Source organism: Calidris pugnax, unplaced genomic scaffold (genome assembly GCF_001431845.1).
Source record: "Calidris pugnax isolate Ruff unplaced genomic scaffold, ASM143184v1 scaffold27, whole genome shotgun sequence".
NCBI classification, from domain to species: domain Eukaryota; kingdom Metazoa; phylum Chordata; class Aves; order Charadriiformes; family Scolopacidae; genus Calidris; species Calidris pugnax.
The window spans coordinates 6,804,224-6,824,240 of record NW_015090893.1 but is presented as its reverse complement, the minus strand read 5'-3'; the positions used below and the strand labels follow the sequence as shown (position 1 = coordinate 6,824,240).

Genomic DNA, 20,017 nt, shown 5'->3' with positions numbered 1-20,017 from the left:
GCCTGCAGGGTAACGTGGGGAGAAGCCTGTGCACCCATGGGTGATGGGCTGTGGGACCACCAGGGCACCGAGCTGGTGCTGAGGCACAACACACTGGAGCCACGGCAAGGCCATAAAAAGACACAGAGGATTTGTCTGTGTTTATTTCCAGCAGGAGAGAGCCAGTGAGTCCCCTGCTCTCCTGCTGGAGCTGCCGCCCGGCACAGGCCACCAGGACGCTGGGGGCTGAGAAGCACCACGGTGTGAGGGTGGATAAGGGGAACAGGCTTGGTGGGGGAGAGGGGGGAGGGCTGCGGCTGCGATGCCAGGGGCTAACACATGCCCAGGTGCGGCGCTTGGCGACCAGCTGCTTTTGCAGATGGCCCGCTCTGCTCGTCCCGGGGCGGCCGGGCCCCGCGGCGGGTGGGCGGCGGGGACGGAGCTCCGGGTGCCGCCGTCTCACCCCCCACGGGCCGTGGGCTCGGCCCGTCCTGCCCACGCCGGCCCCGTGCCCGGCCGGGCTGCGGCGCCGCGGGTTTATCATTAACCCCCCCGCAGGCAGCGGCGGAGCGGCCGCAGCTCCGCAGCGCTCCCCGCAGCCAGCCCCGGCCTCCGCCGCAGGTAAGAGCCGGGACCGGGGGGGTTTCGGGGCGGGGAGGTGACGGCGGGGCCGGAGAGACATGGGGGGAGCGGGGAGGTGGCACCCCCGGGGCGCAGGGTGGGGGCTGTGGGGCTGGAGCCGGGGGTGCCCCGCGGGACCCCCTGCCTGCGGGTCCCCCAGTGCTGGCCGGGGACGCTGCCTGGTGCCCCGCTTTAGGGACGGGGATGCGCGGTGACATGTGGAAGGCGGGCAGCTGCCCGGGAGGAGAATGAAACCTGCTCCTGCTCTCTCTGCCTGGTCCGGCGTTGCGCAGAAAGGCTTATTTTTAGTTTTGTTCAATTCCCTCGTTCCTCTGATGTTTCAGGCTGAGGAGGGGGAGGGAAAGAGGTTTCCCCAGCTTGGGGGTAACCCCCCAAAGCAGCGTCATGCTCTGGGGGATGCTGGTGCAGGGACCAGTGACACCCAGCACCCACATGCCCCCGAGATGCAGGGCATTTCTCTAGGGCTAAGGGGATGTCTCAGATCATGGCTTTCCACCTGCCTCCACTGCAGCCCTTCCTCTGAGCTGTCACCTCTTGCTGTCACCCCCAGGCAGAGGACTCTGGGCTGGTCCAACAGTCCTTGATGGGAATCCTGCCTGAACACCTCAGAAGCACCCAAAGGGGCACAGGAAAGTGTCCCCTACTCCCCATGTCCCTTAGCAGCTAAAGCCATGCCACAGGCAGGGGCAACAGCCAAATCCACAGAGGGCAGGGCTGACAGCTGGCAGGGTAACGTGTCCCTGTAAGGCAGGCAGAGGTCCCATACCTTCTCGCAGGCATTTGCGTGTTGTGCCAAGCCCAGCTCTCCTCCAGGGCAGCAGTGGGCATGTGCCAGGAGGGGACATTCACCCTGCCCTGTGCTCACAACTGCATCACCTGCTTGTTAGCTGGACCCTTCCCCAGCAGAGGCTCGGGCTGTCCTGCTCCCACTGCAGGTGCCCCAGGGCTGCAGCCTCCGAAAGGAGCCCCTGGCATGCTGCAGTCCAGCTGATTATCAGGGTTGGAGATTGGCAGTGGAGGGCAGATGCAGAACCACCCTCCCTCTGCCGCTGCTTGTGCCGTCTTGCTTTTATTGTGCCGAGCCACCTCTGCCTTGCCTTCTCTCCTCACCTCCTCTGCAGCCTCCGTGGGCAGGCTGCCTGGTGGCATCCATCCCTCCCCCCAGCTGGGGTCTGGACGCAGCCGAGTTGTGTGCTCCGCTGGCGTGGGCTGTGCCCTGTCTCTCTCTCAAGGCCTCCTGCCTGCGACCGAGCACTATCTGTGATGCTTTGGGAGCTGCTCCATCCTCCTCGGCACCAGTTAGAGCAGAGGGTGTTCACCGAGAAGGAAACAGCATGAGTCAGCTCCAATTTTTCACGCTCTCCACAGGCAGAGAGGAGAGGGGAACAGGCTGTGCCGGGCAGGGCACGGGCATTGCGCACCAGGGGCTGTGAGTGTCTCTGACAGCGGTGCCTGCAGCTTCGCCCACTTCTCTCTCCCATCCCTGTCACTTTTAGACCAGCTGTCCTGGCCACAGAAGCGTCTCTTGTTCACGCACTGCAAAAACACCCTTTGTACTTTGAATAGGACTCTTGAACAGGAGGCAACGCGCCAGGCGCCGGCAGCCGAGGCAGGGAGGGACAGGGACTAACCCCACTCTGCTTTCGGGGACCAGACCCTGCATAGGGGTGAGTGCTGCCGGGACCCTCCCTGCAGCTGGGGCTCCCTTTGCCCCCACCCTGGCCCTGCACATGGTCGCTGGAGTTTGGGCATGTGTGTGTGGCAAGTCCCTGCCTGCCACACGTGGGTGTCTGCCCTCCGCTGTCAGCCTGCTCCTGGCTTGCGGTGCTTTATGGTTTTATGGTTTCGGAGTGTCATCCACACCTTTCTTGTAAATATAAATAAGTTGAATGTCCCTGAGGATGTCTCCCTGGCACAGGGGAGGGAGCATGGGCACTGAGCTGGGTTGGGCACCATCCCAGCCTGTCCCTAAGCCTCTGCCACCCCCTACAGAGTGTCAACAGAGATGGCGAGTGCCCACGGGGCAGAGCCCAATGCTGAGGATGCAGCTGAGACCGAAGAGGCCATCTATGAGGAGGTGATGCCCTGTGACAGGATGGAGCTGAGCCAGCGGCTGGCTGTGGAGGAGCTCATCACCACTGAGGCCAGCTATGTCCACAACATCCAACTCTGTGTGGCAGACATCCGGGCACACCTCCAGAAGAAGCAGGTGAGAGGGGGCACGTACCCCACCCAGGGGCTGGGGACCATAGGGTGAACCTGTCGAAAGCTGCAAGATGTCAAAATCACTGCAGGAAGGTCACCTCCCACCTTCCTGGGCTTCTCTTGATCAGCCAAGGTCTTGGGTTGGATGGACATTGGGTCTGACCCGGTACAGCCGTCCCACGGCTTTAACTCTGCATCTGTAACATGAAAAGGCCTCATTGCCCTGTTTGGGAGCACAACAAGGTCTCAGCATCCCCAATGCCTCCTGAAATAGAGCAATGCTCCAGCTCCTCGGGGGTCACACGGGGCAGCTGGAAGGACATGAGCACTCAGAAGAGTGTGAGTGCCCCCAGAACACATGGTCCACCTCTGTCTGATGTACTTGGCTTACCCTGGGGCATCTTTGTTCCCTTCAGCTACCTGAGCTTGACCTGGAAGGGCTCTTCTCTAACACGGATGACATCCTCCACATCTCCAGACGGTTTCTGAAGGGTCTGGAAGCCACAGCCACCCAGGAGCAGGACCAGTTGCTCTGCATCAGTAAGAGAGCTGACCCATGCCCACCCATGCCTTTGCTGGTGCTGGCAGTGCCACAGCCTGGTGCTGTGCCCTGGTGCAGCCCCCAGCCTACCCACCCTGGCACCTCCTGCACTTCCCTTGGCTCTGGGAAGCACTGCTGCCTGCACACCATGATCCACAGGCAGCCACCCACGCTCACCCCACAGGGGGAAGGCAGACCTGCCCAGGCTGCAGAAAGTGAGGGAAGGGGGGGGAAGCATCAGGTGCAGCTTAGCAGAGATGCCTGGGGTGCAGAGCACTGGCCTGGCACATTTGGCTGGCACTGCTCTGCCAGCTTCACCCTTCCAGCAGGCTGGGGAGAAACCTCCACCTTTCTCTGAGGTCATAGGAGAGGACCAGCCTTTCCAGCCTCGCTCTCCTTCCCCAGGTGCCCTGTTCCAAGAGTTCAAGGAGGAGATGGAGACCGTCTACAAGATCTACTGTGCCAGCTATGACCATGCCCTCCTGCTGGTGGAGAGCTACCGCAAGGACCCCAGGCTGCAGGAGGAGATCTTGGAGACCTTGAATGCAACAGTGTAGGTACCTGCTGCTGAGGCCACCATCTCCCTATCCCTGTTTTACCTCCTGGCCTTGCCCTTCTCTCTGGGCAAGCTTCCAGCATGGGTATATGCCACCAGGCTGAGTGTAACGTCATGGCACTCACCTATGTGGCATTGCCTGGTATAGTCCCTAGCTGCCTGTCTTGCATCCTTGGGGCCACTTGCCAAAGGGGCACTGTGGGTTGGTGATCTTCTATGGTGGATCCCAAAACTAAGGATGGGTTGGCACCCGCAGCTCCCACCAAGCCCAAGAGGCCACGTTTCCCAGGTTGACAAGAGAGACGGGCTGGCCCCGAGGGACCTCCTGAACCCCTAGGGGTGTCACAAACTGTTGGAGCCAGGAGAAGCATCGGTGGCAGTGGGGCAGCTGCTGGGATTTGCTGCTCTCTGTTTCAGGGCACAGGCAGTGTGACTCCTAAGGAGAGTCCTTCCTGCAGCCTGCCTGCCCTCTGCCCACACCCTCCCTCCCCATTCCCTCTGGAGCAAACGCTGATCCCGTGCCTCTGGCTAGACAAGCACTGCTCTGTTGAGGGATGCCAGGCGCCCGCCTGGGGCTGGCACTGCCTTCGTGGCTGGCAGGGACAGTGTCCCCCTGCCAGTGCTCCCGGGGGGGTGGCCACACAGCTGGAGGGGAGCAGTGATTCACAGCCAGAAGCCCCCCATGGCTGCTGGGCACAGCACGTCCAAGGCAGCAAAGCTCCCCTAAAGCTGGAAAGGGACTGTTTTCCCCCCAAAATACTCGCAGAGAAGCTGGGAGGAGCAGCAGGGTGGAAGGGCAGCCCTCCACACCGACCTAGAGCGATTCCCCTCTCCATCAGGCCTCACACGGGCGCGTCGGACCTCAGCTTCTTCCTGGTGATGCCGGTGCAGAGGGTCACCAAATACCCACTGCTGCTGGGGAAGATCCTGGAGAACACCCCCACCAGTGCCAGCGCCTACCCAGCCCTGCAGGCAGCCGTCCGTGCCATGGCCCAGGTCAACACCAACATCAACGAGTACAAACGGCGCAGAGAAGTAGGTGAGTGGGCAGGGGGCATGGCACGGGCAGGGGGCACGGTCTCTGGGAAGCCCCAGCCCAACCCCAGTTATCTCCCCTTGGTGTTCCACTAATTCCCAATTCACTCAGTTCAAAGCCCTCCTTTCCTCCACTCGTCCTGCCTGGTGGAGCCGCAGACCGAGGTGGGCAGCTCCTGGCTCTGCTCTGGTCCTGCAAATGCCACTCCGGGCAAGACCTGAAGGCTGCAGGAGCAGGGTGGCATGGAGTGGAGGGAGCTAAGCACAAAACCAGTCTGTCTGCATTCCTGGAGCTGGGGAACCGGGAGGAACAGTCCTGCCCTTGGGATAGGAGAAATCAAGCTCCCCACAAACAGAAGCTTGCTCTTTTTGGTTTTCATAGTACTTTCCCCGTGGCTGCCCTTCTCTGATGTGGGTTGTGCTTATCCGGTTGATCACGACATGTTGTCAGCTCCCAGCCTGGGTGCTGGTCACCTTCGTTGTGATGTGATCCTTTGGGATGCCATCCCTGAAGTTTCCTCTCCTGATTTTCTTTCCTCCCACCTGGTGTGCCCCCCACCCGAGACAGCAACCAAGTACAACAAGGCCGAGCACCTGACGCTGCGGGACCGCTTCGCGCGCCTCAACACCCACTCCATCGCCAAGAAGACCACGCGGCTGAGCCGGCTCTTCATGCATGAGGCCGGCATCGTGGCCAAGGTGGGCAGCCTGCACCCCTCTGCCAGCACCCACCAACCCGCTGCTGCTTCTTGGGTTGTTTCTGGGGCTTTCCACGGCCTCCTGGGATGTCTCCTCAGGGGGAAGGGGAGAGCAGATCTGAGGTGGCATGGCCAATGCTGACACCCAGTGGCCTGTGCCATCACATGAGACACAGTCCCATTTTCCAGCAGCCTAAATGTGTCCCATCCCAAGGACCAGCAGGGTAGGAGGGATGCAGGTACACGCCTGGCTCCCTGGCTGCAGGGGAGTGCTTTGACCCCCAAAGGACCCGCAGGACTCTCAGACACCCCAGTGAAAGGAAAGACACCCCGGTGTTCCCCAGCACCACAACCAACCAGCCCTGTTTCTGCACGCGTCCCAAGTACCTTAGATTTTGGGCCCTTTCAGATTCCTGGAGCCTCTCAGGGTCTCCTCTGCCTGTCCCCAGCGCTGTGGGCCTCAGGCAGGTGCCTGGCTGCTTTTTGGGTTAGCACCCAGTAAGAGGCACCCAAGGCATTACCTGTCCTGCCCATGCTGGGGATCAGCTGCCTCTTGCCTTGCAGACGGAGGACAAGGAGTATGATGACCTGGAGGAGAAGTTTCAGTGCGTGGTATCCAGCGTGGCTGCGCTGAAGGAAAACGTGGCATCCTACCTGGGCCATTTAGAGGTAAACCCCTGACCCCCTGCAGAGGGTTGGCTCCATCCAGGCTCAGGACCCATTTCTCAGTATTGCAGAACACTCTCAACTATGGAAACCAGTGTCAGTTGGGGATGTTCAGTGACTTGCACCTCTCAGCTAAAGATGTCGTGCTTCCACAACATCCAAAGATCACTCAGGTCCAGCAGAGCTTAAAACAAAATTAAGGCTTTTTGACAGTCTGAGCTGGGTGTCATTTGAGAATAATCGGTCCATAAACTGATCATTGTTTCAAGGCATTAAAATAGCTGAGAAGTGTTGCTCAGCCTGGGAATTCTTGCATAACAGGTATAAGGCAGAAGAGAAACAAATCAGGGAAACAACAAACTTCTTGAGATGACCCAGCTGAGTAGCTGCTGTGATTTTCTCATGGAAATCCCTTGGGGCACCTGAGGGAAATGAAAGTATGAGCAATGGCAAAATTTAAAATCCCCAGACACTGTATTATCAGGAAAGTCTCAGGAAACAGCAGAGCATTCAGAAAGGAGCAATTCAAGGGTTGGAAATACCTTGTTGTGAAAATATTGACAAGAGATCCCCGTATAACATCGGGAAGGAGGAAAAGGGGACAGAAGGACTCCCTGTAACCCAAGGAGCGGGTAAAATAGGATTAGAGTGGAAAACATGAGGATGGCAATCAGTATAACAGTGAGATGTGGCATCAGCTAGCGGGGCAGTTCCTTGGGACATTGAGTGCTCCTGGGGACGGGCCTGGCAGCGAGCTCTGTCTCTGTAAGCCAGCTTATTGGCTTCAGCCAGGACATCAAGTGTCTGCAAATAGGCTGGGCAGCCTAGATAATAAGCCGTGGGTAGGAGTCGTGCTGGGGCTTGGATGCAGCTTCAGAGGAGCTGCTGGTGGGAGAAGATGGGGCTGGCATGCATGCCCCATCTCTCTCCCTCTTGACAGCTTCTCAAAGACATCCTGAGGAACAGATGAAGACATGTTCTCATAGGGCAGAGGCAGTCTGGCCTCTCTTTATGCTGGCTGGCAGCTCCCTCTTGTGCGTCTATCTGTACCAGTGCCTCCACCACAAGGAGAGGCACATCTTGGTGTGTGCATCATCACAGCCAGCATAAGCATAAGAGCCTCTTTAGGGTTGAGGAAAAGCACACAGGTCTCAGAGCTGCCACCTTCTGCTCAAAGAGTCAATCCATTTCCCATTTTATCTTTCTGTCTCCAGTCTCTCCAGTGGCAAGGAGGACTACAAAGGGTTTCTTAAACATGACCACAGGCAAAAAGACAGGATTTAGGATGGAGATCAGGGCACTCAGAGAGGCCCTTGGCAGCCATGGTTGATGAGAATCAGACAGAAGCTGCTCCAGGACTGACTGCAGGAGCAGTGCTCCAAGGGGCAGCGAAGCCAAACCCAGGAGGAGCGGGAGGCCAGGCTTCCCTTGGCACCAGCAGCAGACTGGAGATCTGGGAGCTTAGTGCTGCCTTCTCCAGGTCTAGAGGTTGTGGGTCAAAATCTGCCTCCAGGTAGGAAGAAGACTGCTGCCCACAGAGTTAGCATTGAAGCAAAGCCTCTCAAGCAAAGGAGGGTCTCCATCCAAACCATCCCCAGCTGCTTTCCTCTCCCACTAGTCTCACTTTCTGTGCAGAGGCAGGGGGAAGATTTTGTACAAAGATATAAGAAACTACATGGAGGTACTGGAGCACCAAACCTAAGTGTCAAAGCACCAGAAAACAGAGCTGGGGCAGGCTGCCTGGGCCCACCTTGCTGGGGTAGGAGTGCTTTGACGCCTGCTCAGGGAGAGAAGCTTGCTAACACCTCAGGGAGCTCCATGGCTTGCAGACAAGAGTAGCCCAGAGCATCAGTCCCGCTGGGCCACTAGCAAAGAGCGCCTAGGTTGGGACATTGGCATGTCTGAGAGCACAAGAGTAGGTTACAGATGGGTTAGCTAGTGTTTGGCACCTTCTGCAGGCCAGGTCTGATGGCTTTCTCTCTTCCAGGCATTCCTGTTGGCCACTCCACACAAGCGTGACCTGCAGCTCGACGAGGGACCTGCCCAGCAGTACCGCCGCCTTGCAGAATACCTCCATTGCACTGTTTTCCCAGAGTTTGTGAGTGCTCCTTCCCTGTAGATGACCTTCCACCCAGCACTGCTCACACCAGCAGGGGCTGGCTGCTCCCCTGAGGCAGGGCAGCCAAGAGTTGAGGGGGACCTCAGAACAGACAATGTCCTCACCAACATGCACAGTCCCCTGAGCATTGCAGGCAGAGCCAGGGGCCAGTGACAGGATCCATCAGCAGTCCCAGACACACAAAGTAAAGAGCCAGCTCTAGGGTCCACCCAGAAAAGAAGAGGAGGCAGGGCCAGAGACATAACTACAACAAGGCTCTAAAGTCCACCCAGGGCTGGAGACAAGCTACAACATCTATCTGATGGGTTCATCCGGGAGCTGAGCTATCTACAGCAGAGATCCAAGGTCCACCCAGGAAACAGAGGCAGAAACCAGCACACTCACAGGCCCTTAAATGGCTGTGGGCAGGGGTGTGGGTGGAATGTCCCAGGTGAGGCTGGTATGGGCCATTAAAGACTATTTGTGGCTTCAGGGCCCTCACATGTTCATGGCCAGTACTGGGTGTACTGTTTATTTGGCTCACACAGGTGTTTGGTCCCAAACCTCAGTACAACCTGCCCATACCTTCTGGGCAGCCATAGTCGCCTTTGGGAGCCCAAGAGCCACCCATCTCTCTCCTTCCACCCCACATCCCTGCTTGGTCCTCTAGAATTCCCTCTTCGGTGGTGGCTGCTACTGTGAACGCAGTCAGGAAGGTTTTCTGAGCAGTGCAGAGTGTGGAAGGGCAGCCTGAACCCCACACCTGGATGCCAGCGTCCCCAGTGAGCACCAGCACAGGGAGGGAGGGTGGCTACACGGGGTAACGACACAGACCCTGGGCTGAGGGCCTCTGTCAAACCAGGACACTATGACCTGCATGGGACAGTCACTGCAGCACACCCCTTGGCCCATGGGACCTCGCACATGAGGTCCCACCAAGTCATTCAAGTTTTGAATTATGGCATGCATGACTGCTCTCTACCAAGGGTTTGCTTTGGTTGGCATTCTATGTGCCTTCAGGGAAGGATGCCTCAGATGCTTTCTGCTCCACACAAGCCCTTCAACAGGTCCCCAAGGCTTTTCTCCTGTGTCAGACAGCACCCCATGAAGACAGCTGGGCCTGTGGTGGGGGGCTCACGTGGAGATCTGGGTTCTCTTGCCCCACAGAAGCGACGACTGGACAGGCTGGTCTGCCAGCCCCTCTGCAGCCTCTCAGACATGCTGGTGGGGCCACAACAGCTGGTCAAGAAGCGCCTGGACAAGCTGCTGGACTATGAGGAGATCCAGGAGAGGAAGAGTGAAATGGGCAGCGTGACATATGATGAGGAGGCAGCCATGAACACCTACCTTGCCATCAATGCCCTGCTCGTGGCTGAGCTCCCACGGTTGAACCAGGTGGCTCTGCAGATCCTGGGGCAGATACTGTGTTCCCTCTGCACCCTGCAACGGGACTTGGCTGCCCAGGTCCTGCACCAGGCAGAAAAGGAGCTAGAGCAGGTGAGAGTGACCCCTTGGTGTGTCTGCCCAAACTGGCACACGTGTTGAGCCAGACCTGCCTTCTTCAGGCTTGGGACATCACTTGGATGTCACGGGGCTGAAGGTTTGCTGTAGCCCGAGCCTGCCCTTGCAGACACACAGCTCCCTGACTAGCATTTGTAAGTGATCTCTCCTCCCCTTTGGCTGGGGAAAGCCAAATTGTCTCTTTTTCACTGCCAAGAAGTGTCCTGGTCTCTCTTTGAGGACACCACTGGTAATTTATTGATGTGCTGCCCGAGAAATCAGTGTTAACTGAGCTCCCAAGAGCTCTGTGCTGGAGAGGCGAGGAGGAGAAGGACAGCTCTTGGCGTGAGGAATGAGCATCCCTCGAACCTCCATCCCCTGGGATATATCTCCTAGGACACCTCACAGCACAGCCTCTGGGCCTGACATTTGCAAACATGGTCCAGTCCCCAGCCCTGGGGCAGAGCATGGCCATGGCCTGACCCATGACCAAGATGAGAAGAAGATGCAGCCACATGGAGGTATCCTTTTGGGCACTGCTCATACGTACCTAGTCATGAGAGTGGGTTCCCCTTGCTCAGTCTGGGATGCTTACACTGCAGGCATCTACCCCGAGCTACATCTACCTGTGTCCTTTTTTAGTCAGGCGGGATGGAGTGGGCGTTTGGGGCAGGACAGCAGGACCCAAGCACTGCTGAGGTGGGCTGGGTACAGCCCGAGAGCCACATGTGTGACTGCCCTGCCCAGGGCAGGTGGCTCAAAGCCAGAGAGCAGCAGCCCTCCTTGCCAAAGGGAACCACATCCTAGATGCAAGGTTCATCTTTAGTGATAAGGTCTGTTCTCTCACCTCTTTTCTTTCTGCTTCATTCCTTTTGACCCTACCCACAGCTCTTCCCCTCCCCAGGGCCCTCTCTGATCTATGGGTCTGTCTTCACAGATGCCCCATGGCCACATGCCTCTGCCCAGTTTCTGGAAGATGGTGGAAGACACCTTGAAGCAGTCTGGTGCTCAGCTCCCTACCTTCTGCCAGATGTTTGAGACAGTCATGCCGAGCCCTGAGACACAGGTAGGAGCTGAGAAGGGGGTGTCTCAGGCCAGCTGGATGAAGGGGTAGGACTGTGGCTTCCCAGTGTAGAACGTGTCCTTGTGGGGGAGGTTGGCTCAGAAAGTGGCACAGGGGGGTGCCACAGCCACAGTATTTCCCCCAAGCTCCTGACAGCAGCTGACTAGGAATAACCAGGGATGAAAGAGTCTCAGCTCTTCTGGTTCTGGACACTTATCCCCAAACTGTAAGGCAGAGCAGATAATTTTCTCCTCTAACTCTCACTGGGGACGTGATCCTGCAGAAAGGAGAGTACATGTACATGGAGGGCCTCAGTCTCCTGCCTGTCTCATCAAGTGCTCCTGTGTCTCTTGCTCCCCACCAGCCCCTGAACCCTGCCGAGGAGCGGAAGGTCCTTTCCCTTGTGAGCAAGCACGGCCCAGACAAGCTTTACCAAGTGACAAGCAACATCAGTGGCAGCAAAGACTTGGACCTGACCTTGCAAAGGGGACAAATTGTTGCTCTGCTGCAAAGTGTGGACACTAAAGGGAACACGAACAGATGGCTGGTGGATGCTGGAGGTACTGTGAGTGCTATGGGGAGCCTCTCCCCGCCTCGGCACCAGGGTCAGAAACCAAACCCAAACCGCTTCCTCACCTTGGATGAAACATCAGGCCATTGCCTCCTGGGTTCTCCTTTCCAGGCTTTGCCCAGCCCAAACCCACCTCTGCTGTGCCAGCTGCGCCCGTAGCCATTAGCTGTAAAGTTCAGGTTTCCCCATGAGGGAGCGCTCGTGGCTCATCATGGCTGGGAAAGGAGAATCCTGTGCGCAGAAATGTGCACACAAACCCCTTTTTGAGGGCGTTGCTTCTGGATATCCCCTAGTGATGGACCAGTTTGAACAGGGCTGCTGTGCCATGACAGGCAACAGCCAAGTTCCTCTCTCCTCCAAACACTCCCACCTGTGCCAGGGCAGCAGGGCCCCATGACCTGTGTGTGTGCGTGTCCTTCAGGTCCCCGAGGGTTTGTGCCTGCTGGAAAACTCCGGCCCTATTGTCCAGTACAAAGCCAGCAACCTGGGATGCAGACTCCAGCCCTGGAGAGTGGCACAGAGAGAAGGCGACATTCGTACGCACCACCTGAAGCTCCCAGGCCCCAGGTGGCCACCTTCACCCCAGCTTTCCAGGTGAGTGGGGGACACCCCCCGGGGCCATTCCTATCAACCCCACCAGCTCCATGATACCCTGTGGGTGCAATGTGTGGGTGGGAAGGTGGACCAGCTTTCCCAGAACGCATGTGGTCATACATGTGCAGCCATGTGGGGGGTGTCACAGCCCCTGGCCGAGTGCCCTGTGAGGCTGGTGTCTGCCTTGCTATGACCTGCAGTGGACAAAGCAAGAGAACTGTGCTTGGTGGGGTCCCCAGTGTCCCTCCATCAATGTCAGGACCGCACTGTCCTCTTGGAATCAACCTCCATGTCCCCTCTAGGTCCTGCCCTGCCATGTATGTCCTTTCCCCCTTGGACCCTTGTGTCCAGCAAAGGCTTCCTCCCCTCCTTCCCCTGCCTTTTGCAGGTGGTCGCCGGCTTCTCCTTCGCAGCCAGGAGTCCGCAGGAGGTGAGCCTCCAGGCAGGGCAGCCTGTGGTGGTGCTGGAACCGCATGACAAGAAGGGGAGCAAGGAGTGGAGCCTGGTGGATGTGAACGGCCAGAGGGGCTACGTGCCCTCCAGCTACCTGGTGACCGTCCCTGTGCAGGAGCCTGCCGGCTGGAGCTTGCCTGTGTGAGCACGGCCAGCCCGGCACCCAAGGGTACAGGCTTCATCAGATGAGAGCCATCTGCTTGGCACCCCGAAGACTCGTCACAGGAGATGCTGGAGGAGAGCAGCCGTGGTGTCCCCGGGCCAGGGAGGCGGTGGGAAGCAGCTGGCAGAATATGGCCCCGTGGGATGTGGGTGCGAAGGATGGCAGTCGAGAGGCACGTTTTGATGTGTAGGCGTGAGGGTGCCATGTCCCATCCGTATTTGTGCAAAGGAAAGGAGCACGAGGGAGTGAGGGCAGGCGGCTGCAGTTTTCCAGGGATTTGCTGAAATCTGTGTCAGTGACAAAAGTGTCCCTAGAGGTGATGAGACAGCATTGTCCCCAGTTAGAGCAGAACCAAGCTGCAGAGAGTGCAGTGCCGCAGAGGGGGTCTTCAGCCTGTCATGGAGCATCTGGGGCTCTTGGGAAGAAGCTTTTTGGGGGGATTGCTGCTTTGAGTGCAGAGACCGAGGTGGAGCAGCCCTGGAGACATGTCTCCCTGTCCCTCACTGGGGTGTCATGCCTCCCTGGGTGCCCACCCTGATGTGCCATTGTGGTCCCTTCAGCAGCACAGCCTTCATGTCCTGCTAAAGGGCACGTCACCCCCAGCCTGCGCCCAGCTGCAGTGATGGGAGGGTGTCAGGCTGAGTGTGGTGGCCGGCGTCCTCCCCAGCCCTCCCGGCCACCCAGCACCACTCCTGGCCTCAGTTTCCCCCCACAGCACTGTGGGGCTGATGCCACTGACCCCTTTGGGGGACACTTTGAGCTCTGGTGACGAGAAGCGCCCTGTGCACCACCAATGCTGTGTCGTGTGACTGATACAATGACATTATAATATCTCATACCATCTCTTTGCCCCACCCGTGCTGATGGGCTCCCCCCTACCTGGGCTCGGGGCCGTGCTGTGGGCTGTGCAGCCCCCGTGGTGGCAGAGCCCCTCTGCGGCCACGCAACTGGGAGCATTGGGAGCACTGGTTTTTGTGGAGGGGGCTGGCAGGCTGCAGAGAGGGTTCACTGCTGCAGTGGAGTGTGCCTGTGCTTGGCCAGCGTGGGGACAGCCCCAGGGATGGCAGTGCCGGTGGGAGGACAGCTCCTGGGGCTCCCAGGGCACCCAGCCCCCCTTGCCGACCCACACAGATCTCCAGCGGTTTGACACACGCGTGCTCTGTAGAAGCACAGGCCCCGTGGAAGAGGTTTCTGGGAGAACCAACCTGTGTTGGTTGGTCCGTGACCTAAGGCTGGGTCTGGGGTCAGAGACAGCACTCTGGGGACAGAGACAGCACTCCCTCCAAGGGAGGCTGTAACAGCTGAGGTGCCACAGCTCTGTGCCTCAGTTTCCCCATGGTTTGCTCTGGTGCTGAGGCATCGCAGCTCTGAGGTGTCACAGCTCCGTGCCTCAGTTTCCCCATGGTTTGCTCTGGTGCTGTGCTGTTAGGTGATGCTGTTGGGGCTCAGGGCAGGGAGCAGTGCCCACAGCAGCGCTGACACAGTGTCAGAAGGGAATTTGGAAGCTTTTGGCTGCCACCCTGAGGGACTGGCACCACGCTCCCTCCACAGGGGAGTTCAGCCCATGGTGCCACGCTGCCCACCCCGCAGCCACCGCAGGCAGCGGAGCGTGGAGGCACCCACCAGTGCAGGAGCCTGGCGTCGTCCTGGCTGCCCTGGGCACCTGCCACTTCCCGCATCAAAGGTGCCATGGCCCGGCTGGCGAGCGCTGGCACGCTGGCTCCTGTGCCCTGCCTGGCAGGGAGGCAGCACGCTCGGCCGCCCACGGGCTCCCCACAGGACGTGCTTTGGCAGCACAGCGGCCGGGTGTGGGTTCCCGTGGTGCTGCCCCACGGCCATGGCTGCGGGCTGGGTAGGGGGGCAGAGGTGGCATGTCCTCACCCAAGCTTGCACCCTGTGGGGAGGGATGGAGTGGGTGCCAGGCAGGTGGGGACAGGCCCCAGATGCTGCTCTGCTTTCACTCTGCGCCCAACACACGGGTCCAGGTGCCTTGTTTGGGGCAGAGCTGCCTGTGGGGCTCACCCTCCTTTGTACCTGCCAGGTCCTGTGGCTGAGGACAGTGCCTGGGGATGTGCCCAGCCCAGGAAAAGGCAATGGGCTCCTCAGTATGGGCAAGCTGGGGGCACCAGGGGCTGCTGCACAAGGGCTGTGTTTCTGAGGCTCGCCCAGCCCCATGGTGGTAGGGCTCACACCTCCAGCTCGCGGCTGATGGCTTCTCTGGATTTTTCCGTTCCTAATCAAATCACATGAGGTTGGATTTCCCTCCCAAGTCACCTTCCTGCCAGCTCAGCAGGGCACAGATGCAATCGGCCCCACACCAGTGCAGGCGATGGCAGGAGTCAGCAGCTCGGGCAGGTCCTGCTCCGCAGCCTGTGGGTGCCCGGGACCCTTCCGAGGGTGAAAGGTGACGGCGGGACAAGGAGCACTGCGTAACTGCTGCTGCCTCTGCCCTGATCTGCCCTTTGGAAGGAGACCTGGGGCGAGCAGGACTTGATAGGCAGCTTATAAAACCGGTTGGGCTTTCTCCGTCCCACTCACCAGGACTCTGGATTTCATGTGCTCTGAGACAACAGCTCCCCTTTCCCTCCCTCCAGGCATGGCCGGTGCTGCCTGTGTGCCAGCACTGCCAGAAGGAGCTCTTTTCCCTGCCTGCATCCAACACAGGGGGTGCAGGCTGTTGTGAGGTGTCCCAGACCCCTGCTGCCTCTCCTGGGTCCCTGCTCTGCCCATCAAATGTCCATCTATTGGCACTTGCCAGGGCTGACAGGCATGAAGGGCAAGGTGGAAACAGCGTGCAAGCCACACACCAGTGCTCTGCAGGAGGTGGCAGCACACTGGAGACATGCTGCTTGTGTCAGGGACCACATGCCTGTCCCCTGCCAGATAACACAGTTGTGCTCCAAGCTGGGTCCAGCCAAGGCACCAAGAGGCGCCTTCATATGGTGCTGAGCCAACCAGTACTAGCGCCCTGCCCTGCAGCAGTGGCACCAGTGCCCTGCCTGCCCTGAGGTCCCAGCGGTGGTTGGATCACTCTGTGGACGTCCCTGCTTACGAAGAGAGAAATTAGCTAATTTGGCTCCTTCAGTCTCTGGACCTGAAGGGGTGAGCTGGGCGACCCACCAGGCCTGCTGCCAGCCTCCATGGCCATGGGTCCTTCCCTGTGGGGTCTATCCTCAAGATAGTACTTGCCTGCAGGACATGGGGTGCTGACATCCCTCGCTTCTCCCATGATTTCACAAAATCACAGAATGACATAGGATTGGAAGGGACCTCTGGAGATCATCTAGTCCAACCCCCCTGACAAAGCAAGTTCATCTAGAGCCGGTTGCACAGGAACATGTCCAGGTGGGTTTTGAATGTCTCCAGACACGGCAACTCCACCACCTCCCTGGGCAGCCTCTTCCAGGGCTTTGCCACCCTCAAAGTAAAGAAGTTCCTCCTCATGTTTAGATGGAACTTCTTATGTTCAAGTTTGTGCCCGTTACCTCTTGTCCTGTCACTGAAAAAAAGACTGGCCCCATCCTCTTGACACCCATCCTTTAAGTATTTATAGGTTTTGATCAGATCCCCTGTCAGTCTTCTCTTCTCCAGACTAAGAAGACCCTTTCTTCATAAGAGAGATGTTCTAGTCCCCTGATCTTCTTTGTAGCCCTCAGCTGTCCCCTCTCCAGCAGTTCCCGCTGCTGCCCTGAGCCTGGAAATGCCCCTCAGAGCCAGCAGAGGGTACAGGTCTCTTCCAGCCTAAACACGAGGGGCAATAAAGGGCACAAGTGTGCCTTTAAATAGCCTGGTGAGGACAGGCTCTCCCAGGAGGAATGCTCTGGCTGGCCTGGTGGAACATGCTTGTGGCCCGGGGCACAAGACGACAGCCGGGCCGTGCCGGCTCCTCGCCAGGAGGTCAGGTCAAGGTCATGCCATCCCCATGGCTGGGCGCTGCCGTGCCGTGGCTTGGCACCAGGGGAGCAAGGGGGAGCGAAACACGTGCCAGGCTGGGGTCTTGCTGTACTGGGGGCTGATCCCCAAAGGTGGCGGTGGAGCTGGGCAGGTGCTGCTGCCTGCAGCCTGCCTGCCCACCCGCGAGGGGTTTGGCACCGGCACGGCCAGGCTGCCCGAGCAGCCTGCCAGGCGGCTTGGGTTTGTCCAGGAGTGGCTGCTGCACTCCTGTCCGGGCTGATTCATATCCTGGACGTGCAGGCATTTGGATGGTGTCCACCCGCGGGGTGTGACAGCACACGGCCGTGTCCCTGGGGTGCTGGGCACCAGCCCAGCCGCATGCTGGAGAGCAGGATGGTGGCAGCTCGGTCTCCGCTCTCCCGGGCTTTGCGGGGTGTGCTGGTCCCTGGGGACACGGCAGTGGGCAGGGTGGGGAGCCACAAAGCACATCTCCAGATGGAGACACCTGGATGGCAGGGAGGATGGCTGCGTGCCCAGGTGTCGATGTGCCCGCTGGCTCTGCTGGGGCACCCTGGCAAGTAGGGGAGGCAGGAGAGGAAAGCAGCTGCCAGGGGAGCCCCCAGCCCGGGCTCCCAAGCCCGGGCCCATCACCATGGAGTGCCAGAAGGAGAGCCAAGGTGCAGCGGGGCTGCAGTGGGCAGGGATGGAGGGGACCGGGGGGCACCCAAACCCAGGCCCATCACCGTGGGGTGCCAGAACGAGAGCCGAGGAGCAGCGGGGCTGCAGTGGGCAGGGATGGAGGGGACCGGGGGGCACCCAAACCCAGGCCCATCACCGTGGGGTGCCAGAACGAGAGCCGAGGAGCAGCGGGGCTGCAGTGGGCAGGGATGGAGGGGACCGGGGGGCACCCAAACCCAGGCCCATCACCGTGGGGTGCCAGAACGAGAGCCGAGGAGCAGCGGGGCTGCAGTGGGCAGGGATGGAGGGGAACGGGGGGCACCCAAACCCAGGCCCATCACCGTGGGGTGCCAGAACGAGAGCCGAGGTGCAGCGGGGCTGCAGTGGGCAGGGATGGAGGGGAACGGGGGGCACCCAGCTGCCCTGGGCTGAAGAGCACAGGCAGTCCGAGCAGAGCTGTGCCTGCAGCCACGGTGCTGGAGTTTACCACCACCACCACTGCCAGGCTGAGCTGGCTCCGAGCAGAGCCAGCCCGTGGCTCCGCTGTCCCCAGGCGCCCGCCCATGTCTGGGAGCAGGGTGGCCCACGAGAAGCAGCCAGCAGCCCTGGCATGCTGGCCCCCCCACAGCCCACGCTAGCCCTGCTCGCCGTGTTGCCAGCCACGATCAGGATGGTGCTGCGTGGCCTGAGGGAGGGCTGAGCCCCACGGAGAGCGGGGAGACAGGAGCGGAGGTGTGAACAGCAGTGCTCGCTCCAGGCTTGCACAGCCGGCACCTGAATTGTCTAATAAAGTGTGAAATTGCTTTCATGCTCTGCTACCTTCGCTGAGATGGACCGTCATTACGGCCCCCCCCTTCCCAGCCGGCTGCTGCCCATGTCCCTGCTGCGGCGGCGCTGCCAGATGAGCCCCTGCCTGGAGCTGTGCCTGGTGCCGCTCCGCAGGACCACTGTGCCGGGGGCTGCCGAGTGGTACCCAGTGTCCCAGGGATGAGCACCCCTCTCCTCTTCCTCGGCCCCTCCGTTGCACCCACCCCACCTAAAAACACAAGCTGCTGCCAGTACGTCGTCCTGGATGGGGGTAAACCTCTGCCGTGGGGCTGGGGGCTGCAGACCCTCTTCCTTTCCCTCCCCGTCAGATGCCCTGGGGCTGCAGGAGTCAGCCCCAGACTGAACCCTGTCCTGGGGCTGGGCTGCTGCCAAAGCCCTGCCCTTTCCCAGGAAGGGCTGGCGGAAACATGCCTGCAAGGAGATAGGGCTCCCTCCGGCCGTGCCAGCAGTGCCAGATGCCACCTCAGACCCCTGCTCAGGTGACGGAGGGCTCCCACCTCCACAGGGACGGAGGAGTAGCCTGGCCTCCCCTTGCTAGTGGATGACTAATTGTTCCTAAACCACCTGGATGTGCACAGAAACCGTTCTCCAGCCTTAATAACGATAATGATCATCCCGCTCTGGGCAGGGTTTGTGGAAGGTTTTCCAGGGCTGGGGAACCGGCAGGTTTGGGTGTGCGGGTCAGGGGAGCTCCCCTCGAAGGGACATGGAGGTGTCTGCTCTGGCAGTGTCCCTCCTCCCGTGCTGCCCGCAGGGAGGGCAATCAATGCCCAGGTACACCCTGCAAGGGGAAGTGCCAGCTCCTTGATGCTGGCACCATGCCAGTGCGCCCGGCTCTGTGCAAACTGGGATTTTGGAGGGAAGATGGTGTCAGCCAGGAGCCCAGACCATGCACAGGGCACAGGGTGCTCCCTGGCCCAGAGGGTCCTGTGGGTCCTTCTGCCAAAGGGTTGAGCACAAGTGCCAGACAGCTGCTGAGTGGGATCCAGGAAAAGGAGCCATGTCTGGGATTTCTGCAGGGATCAGGATACTTTGCCCCAGGGAAACAATGCCATGTTTTTCCAGCCACTGATAAAGTTAAACCCTTTATCTGGTTAAAGATTTAGCCCACAAGGCAAGCCTGGGTAGAACAGCAATACTGTTAGCGCCACCGACTTGGTGACACTTGCCCAGGCAGAGGGGACTGATCCTGCTGCCCCCTTGCCTGTGGCTCAGCACCACTGTCAGAGCCCTTCCCTGCAGCCGGACCCCATTCCATCCCTGGTCCACATCCAGGCCCCCACACCAGGGATGGAGCTGGAGCATCCCCAGGCGCCAAGCGGAGGCTGGGCAGGCAGATGGCACGCAGCCACGGAGCGGAGCATCCCGCCGGGAGCTGGTCTTTCTTCAGTGTAACCCTATAACCCGCACCCCCCCCGCCACCTGCCCTGGCTGCAGCTCAGCCCAGCGCCACCGGCTGGGGGAGGCTTCATGCCACTGGGAAGCCAGCCTTGTCCTGACGTGACATGAGTCAGCTGGAGCCGCCGGGCAATGCTACCCACCACAAAAAGCTCAGCCAGCATGCCAGCCCCTGCCCCTGTGCCCCTGCCCTGCCATCACCCAAGGGGGTCCCCAGGCAGGGACCCCCCCGCCCCATCCCAGGGTGATGCACCCTTCCCCTTGGGGCTTAGTCAGCCCCATGGTATGAGGGACTTCATCCACTTGGCAGCAAAAGGCAGATCCCTGTGGTCTTGTCCTGTCCCCAAGGTCACTCTGTTGGCTGCAGAGTGCTCCGGGGCTTTCCAGAGACCACAGGAGTTAAGGAGTGAGCATGGTGGGGAGGGGGTGCAGGGCACCCTCCTGCCTTCCCGACG

At 59.8% G+C, this 20,017-nt stretch overlaps 1 protein-coding gene across 2 annotated transcripts; it reads left to right on the top strand.

Annotated features, from left to right (window-relative positions):
• Positions 1–409: 409 nt before the first annotated feature.
• Positions 410–13,600, top strand: ARHGEF37 (Rho guanine nucleotide exchange factor 37). 2 transcript variants are annotated; one of them, XM_014947693.1, is made up of 13 exons: positions 410–600; positions 2,614–2,830; positions 3,243–3,366; positions 3,773–3,920; positions 4,763–4,962; positions 5,527–5,657; positions 6,221–6,325; positions 8,310–8,420; positions 9,588–9,917; positions 10,858–10,986; positions 11,348–11,543; positions 11,976–12,148; positions 12,537–12,746. In XM_014947693.1, the coding sequence occupies exons 2-13, from the start codon at positions 2,627–2,629 to the stop codon at positions 12,744–12,746; spliced, it is 2,061 nt and encodes a 686-aa protein (XP_014803179.1). In that variant the 5' UTR covers positions 410–600; positions 2,614–2,626. The 2 variants fall into 2 exon arrangements, with proteins under 2 accessions (XP_014803179.1, XP_014803177.1); XM_014947691.1 differs by lacking the exon at positions 410–600 and having other exon boundaries at positions 2,627–2,830; positions 12,537–13,600.
• Positions 13,601–20,017: the final 6,417 nt, after the last annotated feature.

What these genes read in the sequence shown, in the direction of transcription:
- ARHGEF37 (XM_014947691.1), top strand. Translation starts at nt 2,627, where the DNA reads ATGGCGAGTGCCCACGGGGCAGAGCCCAATGCTGAGGATGCAGCTGAG. An exon ending in CAAACGGCGCAGAGAAGTAG is followed by an intron (nt 4,963 to 5,526) that starts GTGAGTGGGCAG and finishes CACCCGAGACAG; the next exon opens with CAACCAAGTACAACAAGGCC. An exon ending in TGCCGAGCCCTGAGACACAG is followed by an intron (nt 10,987 to 11,347) that starts GTAGGAGCTGAG and finishes GCTCCCCACCAG; the next exon opens with CCCCTGAACCCTGCCGAGGA.